The 11,085-nt window shown below is 42.3% G+C and overlaps 1 protein-coding gene across 2 annotated transcripts; it reads left to right on the top strand.

The window, feature by feature from the left end:
- The first annotated feature begins 3,816 nt into the window (after positions 1–3,816).
- On the top strand, positions 3,817–10,500 carry LOC123447865 (calmodulin-interacting protein 111-like). 2 transcript variants are annotated; one of them, XM_045124572.1, is made up of 11 exons: positions 3,817–4,161; positions 4,606–4,767; positions 4,860–5,695; positions 5,782–5,971; positions 6,709–6,916; positions 7,433–7,890; positions 8,305–8,731; positions 9,238–9,318; positions 9,443–9,633; positions 9,726–9,943; positions 10,029–10,500. In XM_045124572.1, exons 1-10 carry the CDS (start codon positions 3,865–3,867, stop codon positions 9,894–9,896), a joined length of 3,021 nt encoding a protein of 1,006 aa, XP_044980507.1. In that variant the 5' UTR covers positions 3,817–3,864; the 3' UTR covers positions 9,897–9,943; positions 10,029–10,500. The 2 variants fall into 2 exon arrangements, with proteins under 2 accessions (XP_044980507.1, XP_044980506.1); XM_045124571.1 differs by having other exon boundaries at positions 3,818–4,161; positions 10,026–10,500.
- Positions 10,501–11,085: the final 585 nt, after the last annotated feature.

The following is an 11,085-nucleotide window of genomic DNA, read 5'->3' as shown; positions in this document are numbered from 1 at the left end:
GACTTTGGACACATAAAGTAGCTGGAGGTCAAGACTACGACGTTGGAGGCCAGTTCGGGGGCTATTAAGGGAGTCCGGGACTAAGGGGTCCTCGGGCCTCTAACTTATTTATGTTGGGCCGGACTCCTGGACCGTTCTATCATCATTATTGGACTACGGACAAATAAAGTGATTTTGTATTCAAGATGGACTCTTCCAAAGACTTGGTGTGTAATTCAAGGCCACGTAGTGATCGACATATTCCTTCCGTGATGTAACCGACATTGTGTATCCCTAACACCCTGGTATCTATATAAACCAGGGGACCATAGTTCGTAGGGCACATTAAACTCATTACTATTAGGGTTTAGACCACAACATCCGATCTCGAGGTAGATCAACTTTGTACTCTGTGCAACTCTATCAGTATAACAAGAGCATGACGTAGGGTTTTACCTCCATCAAGAGGGCCAGAACCTAGGTAAACATCGTCTCCCTTGTCTCTTGTTACCCATCAATCCAAGATCCAAAGTTTGGACCCCCTACTCGATATCTGCCGGTTTTGACACCGACATTATGCCAACTTCAACAAACAACCGACCCCTATATCTTTTCTTTAGGTGACACCCATCTATGAAAATCACACGCCTGCATCCTTGAAGGAAACCTCTTTTACAAGCATCCAGACACATGTATGCGTTGTTGAACCTAGCTTCATCATCAAGTGCCTAGAATAATGAACTACGAGGGTTGCTCCTCATTATCTCATTTCCATGATCCCATAACATCTTGTATTGTGATTCTTCATCACCATGAATTATCTTCATGGCCAACCTCCTTGCCCTTTGTAGCTTTGTCCTAGATGGTGTCATGTGCCATTCTTTTTGTACTACTATTGGGAAGTTCCTCAAGTTCATATCTTGTTCTGCCCTAAAACTCTCAAGACATTTCTTTGCAAGGAATGGTGCAATAAATGCTTTGATCTTCCATTTCTTGCAACATGTATGCTCTTCCACATACTTCTTGACCATGAAGCATTTAGTCCTACTATCATATGATGCCCACAAATACCAAGTACATTCCTCATCACATAATGCATTCACTCTCTTCTTGTCATTCACTTGCAACTTCACATCAACTCTATTTTTGTAGCTACACTCCTTTCTAGCTTTCCTTAACAATTCAACATTCTCAAATACTTGACCCACATGGAACTTTGGACAATGTAGGTCCTCCTTTCCGAATGATCTAAACTTGGTCTGAGTTTCATCATCTCAATCTGGTGCCCACAAATCCTCACCTTCCGAGTCATAATCAAACACACATTTCACCTGTCATGTATCTCCACCTTTGACCTTATCATTTGACTTCACTGGATCATCTTCATCCACATTGTCAGCATAAAGATCATCATCCCCATCACTGATATCAAAGTCACTATCAAACATCTCGGCCAGATCAAAATCACTGTCATCTGAGTAACTATCTGATGCTGACAATCCTTCTTTCCTTCCCCTCTTGGCTCTTTTATCCATGTTTTCCTCCCTCTCCACTCCATTGTTCTTTGCCTTTGCTCCACTAGCATCCAATGTACTGCACGTTGTTCTGGCTCAACAATAATCTCTTCCCGCAAATGCTCCAAATAGCCTCACTCAATGTTCCGTGTCCTCCTTGCAAAGATAAATGGATTGTCATAATCAACTTCAACTTCTGCATTGTTTGGATAAACCATCTGAATTGGAATAGGAGCTTCTTTCTACTACTGGATTATCAATGCTATTTTCTTTGGAAGGGCTGAACACTAGTGGGAGATGAGCTCTTGGATTATTGACTATATCATCAACATCTTTGTTAGCAAGCAAACTGTCGTCATGGTCAAGATAAAATATCAAAGAAATGATGGCTGGTTGACATAAATGCCATCATTTGATCAGTATCTTCCTCAGTCCTAATATGTCTCAATGCATTTCTGGTGATGTCAAGAATATGAATGCAGTAGTATGGTTTTATCCTTCCACCCATCTCCCATCCCATCTCCCATCCCATCTCCTCCACCATGATTGGAGACCAAGCTAACCTGTCAACTTGATCATACCACACTTCATGTCCATTGACATAACTTTTGTTGCTTCATTGACCATGGAAAAGCCCCCATGATGAAATAGAACTGAGAATTTGTCACTACATGCTCCTGTTAAAAAAGCATACATATTGAATAGAGGGACAACTAATTGTCACAAAATTGACCAAAAATTGAAACGTTCATTTCAACTATATACCCTATAATGAACCCCCAATTCTTGGTCTCCAAAACCCCAACACAAAATCTGAACCGTAGTACAATTTAGGACAAATTATGTGAACAACAAACCCGTAGCTGTGACTAACAAACTCAATTGGATGTGGAATCAAGCCTATATTTAACTTTTCACCCCGTGGCAAAAGCCCTACCAGAAATCCCCAAATCGGTCCACAAAACCCTATAATTCTTCCAATGCGGGCATAATCAACAGAAACCCTGGACTAACTGAATCACATCTCTAGAAAACTCGATTAGATGTCAAATAGGCCAAAAATCTTCACTTACTCTACTCGAGGACACGAGCTCCGTCGGGCGACGAACTGCAGCCATGGCAGCGATGCCTTGTCTTCACCACGGTGGCGAGACCCTCCTCCACGGTCGATTCTTCCAACCTGACATCCAAAATCGTCACCGACCAGAACGTCGACGATCAACTGCTCTCTCCTCACCCACGCCGTCGCCTCCAATGACGAGACATGGGAGGTGGAGAGACACGGATGATGGAGAGGTGGGAGGGCGACCAGAGATTGAAACGAGGTGGGAGGGTTTTTTTGAAAATTTCCCAACGGTTCGCTCCTCCAATCGACACTTGACACGGAGACTAGTCAACATGTAGTTAAAACGTCGATGTATCTGACTCTTACGTAAACATCGACCACATAATCACGTCTCATCGTACAAAGTGACCGTATGCTAAGTAGAGTGACCAAAGCGAGCTGCTAGTGCAAGTTAAAGTACCTGTAGTGCATTTTACTTCTAAACTAAATTCACTTAAATTCATTTTAGGGGAACGTATGCTGACGCAATTCCAATTCTTAGGCCCCCTTTGTTTGGGCTACAGATTCCCAAGAATCAGCTATAGCTTAGATTCTGAAAATCAGTTGTGGCTGTGGATTTTAAGAATCTGAAGCTGAATGTTTGTTTGCCCTGCTGTAGAAAAACCACAAGTGTTGTGAAATGTCCATAATGTCCGGAAGGCCACGAACGCCGGCGCTGGAGCACAAGGGGACCGCCGGCGCTGGAGCACAAGGGGACGGCGGCGCTGGAGCACAAGGGGCCGCCGGCGCTGGAGCACAAGGGGACGGCGACGCTGGAGCACAAGGGCCGCCGGCGCTGGAGCACAAGGGGACGGCGGCGCTGGAGCACAAGGGGCCGCCGGCGCTGGAGCAGAAGGGGACGACGGCGCTGGAGCACAAGGGGACGGCGGCGCTGGAGCACAAGGGCCGCCGGCGCTGGAGCACAAGGGGACCGCCGGCGCTGGAGCACAAGGGGACGGCGGCGCGACGGATCTGCGATGGGCAGGGTGGGGATCGAGCGAACCAGACTTGCCCGTGGAGGAGTTGGGCTGGGGGTGCGGTGGCATTTGCCTCGTAATAACGGGAAGAAATTGGCCCAAAGTTGAGAGGGGGTAAGTGGCAGCTCGGGAATCAGCAAATTCGCTGATTCCAGCTTCTGGGCATGTCTAGTGCATTTTGTAGAATCTGATTCTACACAGCTAAGGTAAAATCTGACTCTTTGTTTGCAAATCGGATTTTGACTGTGCTAGAATCAGGAATCACTAAACAAAGGCCACCTTATACCCTATGTCTTCGAAGGGCCAGAAGAAGAAGAAGCCGTCGGTGTCCCCCCAGCCGTCACCTCGTACCCCCCTCTCTCGCGCCCGTGAAGGCACCGGCGGCTGCATCCTGGACCTCCCGTCCACCGCTGCAAGGGTGGCGGCGCGGTACCCGGCGCTCGTACCCCGCGGAGGCGCCGGTTCTTTCACCGGCACCGTCCTCGATGTGGTCTCCAGGGGCGGGATCCGCGGTGGCGAGGGGAGGCTCTGGCTCTCCGTGGACGCCATGGCCAGCGCCGGGCTGCGGCATGGGTGCCTCGTCTCTGTATGCTCCTCAAAATTAGGATTTGTTTCTGCACCGAACTACTAGTAGTTAACTAAACACTACACTTGTGTTTTCAATGCAAACCATGTTCCATGTAACATCAGTTCTTGCTATTGAAATTTCGATTGTGAGCCGACCTTTGACTGTGTAGATGTATCTCACAGTGGCCCCTTGATGTTCTATTTGGTCAACATCTGGCCAATTAAATATATGCTGATTGACCCACACTGTTTTTCAATACTGCCACAAAGCATCATATTTACAGCTTGTTTCTGAAAATAAGATTAGCAGTTTAGCACATACTTCTACATTGGATTATGATACCCTGGTCGTAGAACTGACATTCGAGCTTCCAATGGGTTCCAATAAAGATAAAACTTTAGCTTACCAGTGTCTATGTGTTGTTTTGTTCGTGTCAGCTGAGCTATGTCTCCTTATTCTCAGGTGTCACTCGTTTCTTCAAGTAGTAACAGTTTAGATGGCTTCCCACTTGATAGCTTATTTGAGGAGTGCGCCAGATTCTTTGATCTTGATGTGGACAATGATCTCATCTCTAATGAAGCTGGAGTGAACTTTGTGACTGCCAAAGTTTCCCCTTCATGTGAGGTACGTGCCTTTGTTATCTTTCTTCCCTTGGTGTATAAATGTCGTGAATACGGAACTGTAAAAGTTGCTGATTGGACGGTCACCCTTATCAGGTTCAAAAGAATGACATCAAGCTCTCTTGGGACCTTGCCTGCACTCTGGGATACCCTGTAATAGGTCGTCCTTTGCTAATTAGCCCCCTATATACATCTCAAGCCCCAAAACAAACTGATGGTGGTGAGTTTTTGAGAGTGATAAAATGCAGCGATCTCTACCTTAGTCTAGTTCCACCAAAAGTTGCACCACCCAGCCGTAATAAGTCAGAGTCTGATTGCCATCCTGTAAGAAATGTGATGTTTGTGGAGTCACCTAAAAGGATTCCTTCAACTTCTCCATGCAGAAATGAATCCCATGATGGTGCATCTTACAGTGGCTCTTCATTGTGCTTGGATCGGGCCACTGCAAAATCAGTATTAGCAGATGAGAAAATAAATGACTTGCTGCAGATTTCTGCATCACGGTGGCTTGGTGGTAGGCACTTAATGAAAGGAAACTATGTTCCTCTCCCAATCTGCGGGAAACTATCTATGTTCGTAGTTTTGCGTGCAGAAACAGATGGATCTGCCCTGGATGTAGTGCATGAGAAAAGCAATTCGATGTCTGATGCAAAGGTCTCTGTTAAATTGGTTGAAACCCCTGCTTTGTTCCTTGTTGACAGAACCACAAAAGTGCACCTTTCTGATTTGTCATCTTCAAAGGAGTCTGGGTCAGATAAGCTAGGGTTCCTACCAGAATATTCCATATGTGCTGATACAGGAAATGAAGATACCAATCATGACCAAAGGCTTGGTGGGTTATCTGAAGTGTCAGCAAAAGTAAAAGAAATGATTTCATTTTCGCTGGCAGATCAAATTTGTCTGCCGATGAATGGTTTGCATGATTTACCAAGGTATAGTGTGAACTTATCCCTGCTAAATTGCAAACACATTTATTTGTTAGTTACTTAGTTAACAATATACTGTTTGTTCATTTAAGGTATAAAGGTATTCTTCTTTATGGTCCACCTGGAACAGGGAAAACCTCTCTTGCGTCTTCATGTGCCTATGATCTGGGAGCCAATCTTTTTACAATCAATGGACCAGAGATTATTAGTCAGTATCACGGTGAAAGTGAACAAGCATTGTATGACGCTTTCACTTCAGCTAAGCAAGCTGCACCTGCTGTGGTTAGATTTTCTTCTAATGGCTAACCACTTTTTTTCATTGTCATGTCAACTGCACTTGAAACTTCTAATATACTACTCCCTCCGTCCCATATTGTGAGATGTTTTTTGACACAAGACGGAGTAGTACCTTTTTTAGGAGGCTAATGTCATAATTTCTTAACATTATCTCTCTCACCTGTATCATGTGGGATAGAAAAATGAGCAATCTTCTGTTCATGACTTCCGGAATCTGAGTTAAATTGATTCCTATCCTCGGATGATTATCCCTTATTGTTCAAAATGAAAATAAACGTTTGATAAAAGCATTAAACATGCCTATATATATTTCATTGGTTATTCATCTTTAGAGGAACCTCATCCTTCACTTTTTTTTTTCATTTTTAGTGAAGTTACCATTTTAAAATTAATTTAACACTTATTTTAATCGAAGAAGATACAAAACAGAATCTCCAATGAAGTAGATTTTGGGTAAGCTAGGTGTTAACATCCATTATCTCTTGAGTCGTTAGTGATCGAAATTAGTAATAGCTGATTATCAACGTTTCTCTATACTGCGATGAGGACATACAAATGATCTAATTAACAATAGCTGCTGATTATTTATGTCTATAGATTGAGTTATTTAATTACCAATGGTTTCTCTATATTACATTGAGGAAGTATATTATCTCTTAATATGTTATCTTTTAATTATAACAGTATTGAGGATTGATGATACATACCTTAATTGATTCTAGATATTTATTGATGAATTGGATGCGATTGCTCCAGCCAGGAAGGATGGAGGCGAGGAGTTATCTCTTCGAATGGTGGCCACTCTGTTAAAACTGATGGATGAGATTGGCCGCAATGATCGTGTTATCCTGATTGCTGCTACAAATCGGCTTGAAAGTATTGATCGTGCATTACTACGCCCAGGAAGATTCGATCAAGAAATTGAAATAGGTAGAAATCTCTGATGTTTTCCATGTACCGCAGTTCTATATCTATTCTAGGTCAGTATTGTTCTTTTTTGAAGGTATTGATTGCAACCATCCCTAACAAAAGGTATTGTGTGCAACTGATACCAGTACAAGTATATGTGCCGAATAGATGTAGGATTCTTTTTGGTGGTAACATGATCCATTTAGGGTGGTCTCAACAAATAACTCTAGGCAATTGATACCCGCGCCCCCCTCCCGGGTGAAATGACAATTGATTATCTTGCATTTTAAGTACTTTGTGGTACTTGAGAGTTAAGAGATATTATGCCCTGTATACTGTTATTTGCGTCACTTCAGTAGCTGTTTTCATAACTTAGGGTAAGCTGAGGTTGGCCATGCGCTTATAGATGGCATCAAATGCAAGCCGACTATCATCAATGACAAGCCTAATGTTGAAATAACATGGTTTTCCAGTTGATAAATTGTTGAGTAAGTCAAAGTTGATCAATTTGTTGTTTGCAAAATGGCTCACTTGCAGGAGTACCATCACCAGGACAGAGGCTGGACATACTTCACCTCCTTCTAAGTGGAGTTCACCACTCTCTCACTAGTGACGAAGTTGAGTCCCTTGCTTTTGCCACTCATGGATTCGTGGGTGCTGATCTAGCTGCACTCTGCAACGAAGCTGCATTAAGTGCTCTTCGCCGTTATATCAGTGTAAAGGAAAGTTCAACTCAACCACTTGGTGATCGTGCCACAAATGCAGAAAATACTAATATTCAAGAATTCGATGGCCTTTTGGGTCATGAAATAAGCTCATTATCATCATCTCTCTCAAAGTTAACCATGCCAACGGAGGATTATAGCTGGACCAATAGAGGTGATATCATAGAAAGTAGCGAGCTGGATGATAAGAAAGATGAGTTGCTATTGTTGGTGACTAAAGATGACTTTGGACAAGCTAAAATGAAAGTTAGACCAAGTGCAATGCGTGAGGTATCATTTTTACCCACCGTATATGTTCATTTATTGTTTCCTTTTCAGATTTCTTCTCTCATTACCTGCTGCGGGTTTTTTCATAATAGTTCTTATATCTTGTAAGAAACATTTCTTCTCTCTTGTTTTTTTCTTTTTCTTTTCATATGTTTGTGTCAATATCTGCGTCATGAATTCCAACCGACGAGCAGTGAAAACTAGACTAAAACTTGCACATTTCAGGACAATTGATATGAAGTTCTGGTATAACGATCCAGTTTAATGTTAGGTGCTCTTGATTTGGTTGGTTGAGATGCTCTGTGACGTGTTATTATCTTATGGGAAATAAACACCAACATCAGTAAAATATGTGTGATCTGTAGAATGTAGCACAACGATAATACCTCCCATCACCTCCCATCATTTGCTGTACAGGTAATGCTAGAGCTTCCGAAGGTACAATGGGAAGATGTTGGTGGTCAAGCCAGGATCAAGAAGCAGTTAATTGAAGCCATCCAGTTGCCACAGAAATGCCCAGACGCATTTGAACGCTTAGGGATCCGCCCTCCTCGAGGATTGTTAATGATTGGACCACCAGGTTGCAGTAAGACATTGATGGCTCGAGCTGTAGCTTCTGAAGCAAAAATGAATTTCCTTGCAGTTAAGGGTCCTGAGCTTTTCAGCAAATGGGTTGGTGACTCTGAAAAGGCAGTGAGATCATTATTTGCGAAGGCGAAGGATAATGCGCCTGCAATATTATTTTTTGATGAAATAGATGGGCTTGCAGTAACTCGTGGCCATGGAAGTAATGGCATATCTGTTGCTGATAGGGTACTCAGTCAGCTGCTACAGGAAATGGATGGTAAGCCTTTGTACTTCCTTAGGGACTGTTGGTTGGTCCATGATGGTAGTCCGGCAACTGGTCACTTGTTACCTCACTCCTTTTTTTATTACATCATTGATTTGTTATTAGTAGTTAAATACTGGAAAGTAGGTTACTCTTGTGATTATAGGCTGTATTTACACAACTATTTCTTTCGGTTCTACTGGTTGACTCCACACATGTGGTTCATTATTGATACAAGTAACAGAATAATCTTATATAAGCTAGGTTACATTCATTAAAACGGATGTTATTGCTGCACCCAAGGTATCTTACATAACTGAGCACTTAATAGTGATGGGCTAACGATAATTATTAGGCAAAATTGAGGCCCTGGTATCTTACTATCTTATTAGTTACTGGGTTCTGTGCTATTTGCATGTCTTTCCATTCTTAGTTGGAAATGCTGATAACGTACGATCTGGACTCATGTAAATCTTTGCTGGTTAGGTTTTAACCCTTCATAATTACTCTGATTGCAACAGGTTTGGACCAAAAGATTGGTGTCACTGTTATTGCAGCTACAAATCGTCCTGACAAAATCGATATTGCACTTCTGAGACCAGGTTATCCATCTTAACTACATGGACTATGCACATGTATTTTATGGCCTTTGTTCCTTGCTTGGGTTACACATGCAATGATTTCTATATTATGTTGGTTTAACTTCATGAATGATGTATGCACTAGGTCGTTTCGATAGACTGCTTGATGTTCAGCCACCAGATGAAGCTGACCGTGAAGATATTTTCCGGATTCATACACGCAGCACTCCCTGCCGTCATGATGTCAATCTAAACGAACTCGCTAGACTCACAGAAGGTTACACCGGTGCGGACATAAAGCTCGTCTGCAGGGAAGCTGCTGTAGCTGCTCTTGATGTATGCTAGCTGCTCTTTTCCCATTCTAGTGTATAATGAGTAGATGCGTTTTTATTCGAAGTTTGCTGATAAACTATTTGCATTTTCACCAGGAGAACTTTGACATCCCAGAAGTAGCAACTACACACTTCAAGTCGGCAATCGACCAAGTAACTCCATCAGATATGAAGTTTTACCAAGAACTTGCGGCAAGATTCCGCCGACTCGTTGATGACACGGATAAAGAAACAATGCCCGGAACACATACTGAACCTGCCACATAGTGGCCCATAAGATTCTTCTGTCTGAACATAGAGGAGAGGAGTTCACTGTAAGCCATCCCTCATCTTCTCCATACTACCTCAAAGCCATTGAAGTCTAACGTGTTGTTTTTGTACTTTATCCGGTCCCAGAAGCTATCAGCACAAGACTGCAATCCTCATTTTTCGCAGTGCCGGCTATGAAATGGGTCCGGCAAGGGTGCAGAAATGGGTGTTATTGCTTGGTCTGTAGTCGTTTTCTCTTCACTTGGTTATTGTATCCGAGCCTGATGTTCACAATGATTCTACTGATCTACTCGGAAGAATCCATGTTGACCTTGCCAAACAGAAGGAAAAGGGAATCCATGCTGACAGTGGCAGTATGATCTTCTCCAGCATTTCCTGCGGCTTGATTTATTTATGTATTTTTGGTTCTGGTGAAAGCTAGTAGTGCATGTCATGAGTTGCATCTTTGGAGTGGCAGCTCTTGAAAGAGAGAGGATACTGATTACTAAACAATTGCATGTGCAATTTTGCTAGTTGTTAACCCGAGTGTATAGATTTTTTTGCTGTAGAGATTGCTTTATGCTGGTCGTCACACACCTATTCGAATTTGTGCACATTTAAACCTGTTCCAAATGAAACTGACCCCGCCAGTAATGGCATCTAGGGGTATTGCACATGCGAAGTTTTGGCAGGGAGAGCTTGGAATCCATGCTGGAGGTCCTGCAATAACCAGATCGCGGGATGAAAATGTTACTTGAATGGAAAATACCTTTTGGAGCTTGGCCTCCATGGAGGCTGGTTTTTGAAAAACCTAAAATTCATAAAAAATCATATTTTTACAATTCAAAAAAATCTGAAAAAATACAGATATACGTGGAGGCATAGCACACATATGTATAAATTTTTAGGACGAAATACGTTAAAATAAAGGTTGTGCAGAAAAGATAAATCTAAGGCTTTTTAACACATGATACTATTCCCCTTAAAGTCTAATTTTTTGTCTTTTTTGTATAGGTCGCATTTAAAGGTATTTCATTCTAAATTTTTACACACATATACATTTTATCCTTATATAGTTGCATATTTTTTCAGATTTTTTTGAAGTTAAAAAGTTTGAATTTTGATTTGTTTAAAAATAGAAGGCTTCATGGAACTCGGTCACCAAAACGCCCTACTCTACTTGAATCCTCTATATTTTGGTTCAAAG

Source organism: Hordeum vulgare, chromosome 4H (genome assembly GCF_904849725.1).
Source record: "Hordeum vulgare subsp. vulgare chromosome 4H, MorexV3_pseudomolecules_assembly, whole genome shotgun sequence".
In the NCBI taxonomy this organism is placed as follows: Eukaryota; Viridiplantae; Streptophyta; class Magnoliopsida; order Poales; family Poaceae; genus Hordeum; species Hordeum vulgare.
The sequence above is the reverse complement of the archived record's forward strand: the minus strand, read 5'-3'. Positions and strand labels throughout refer to the sequence as shown.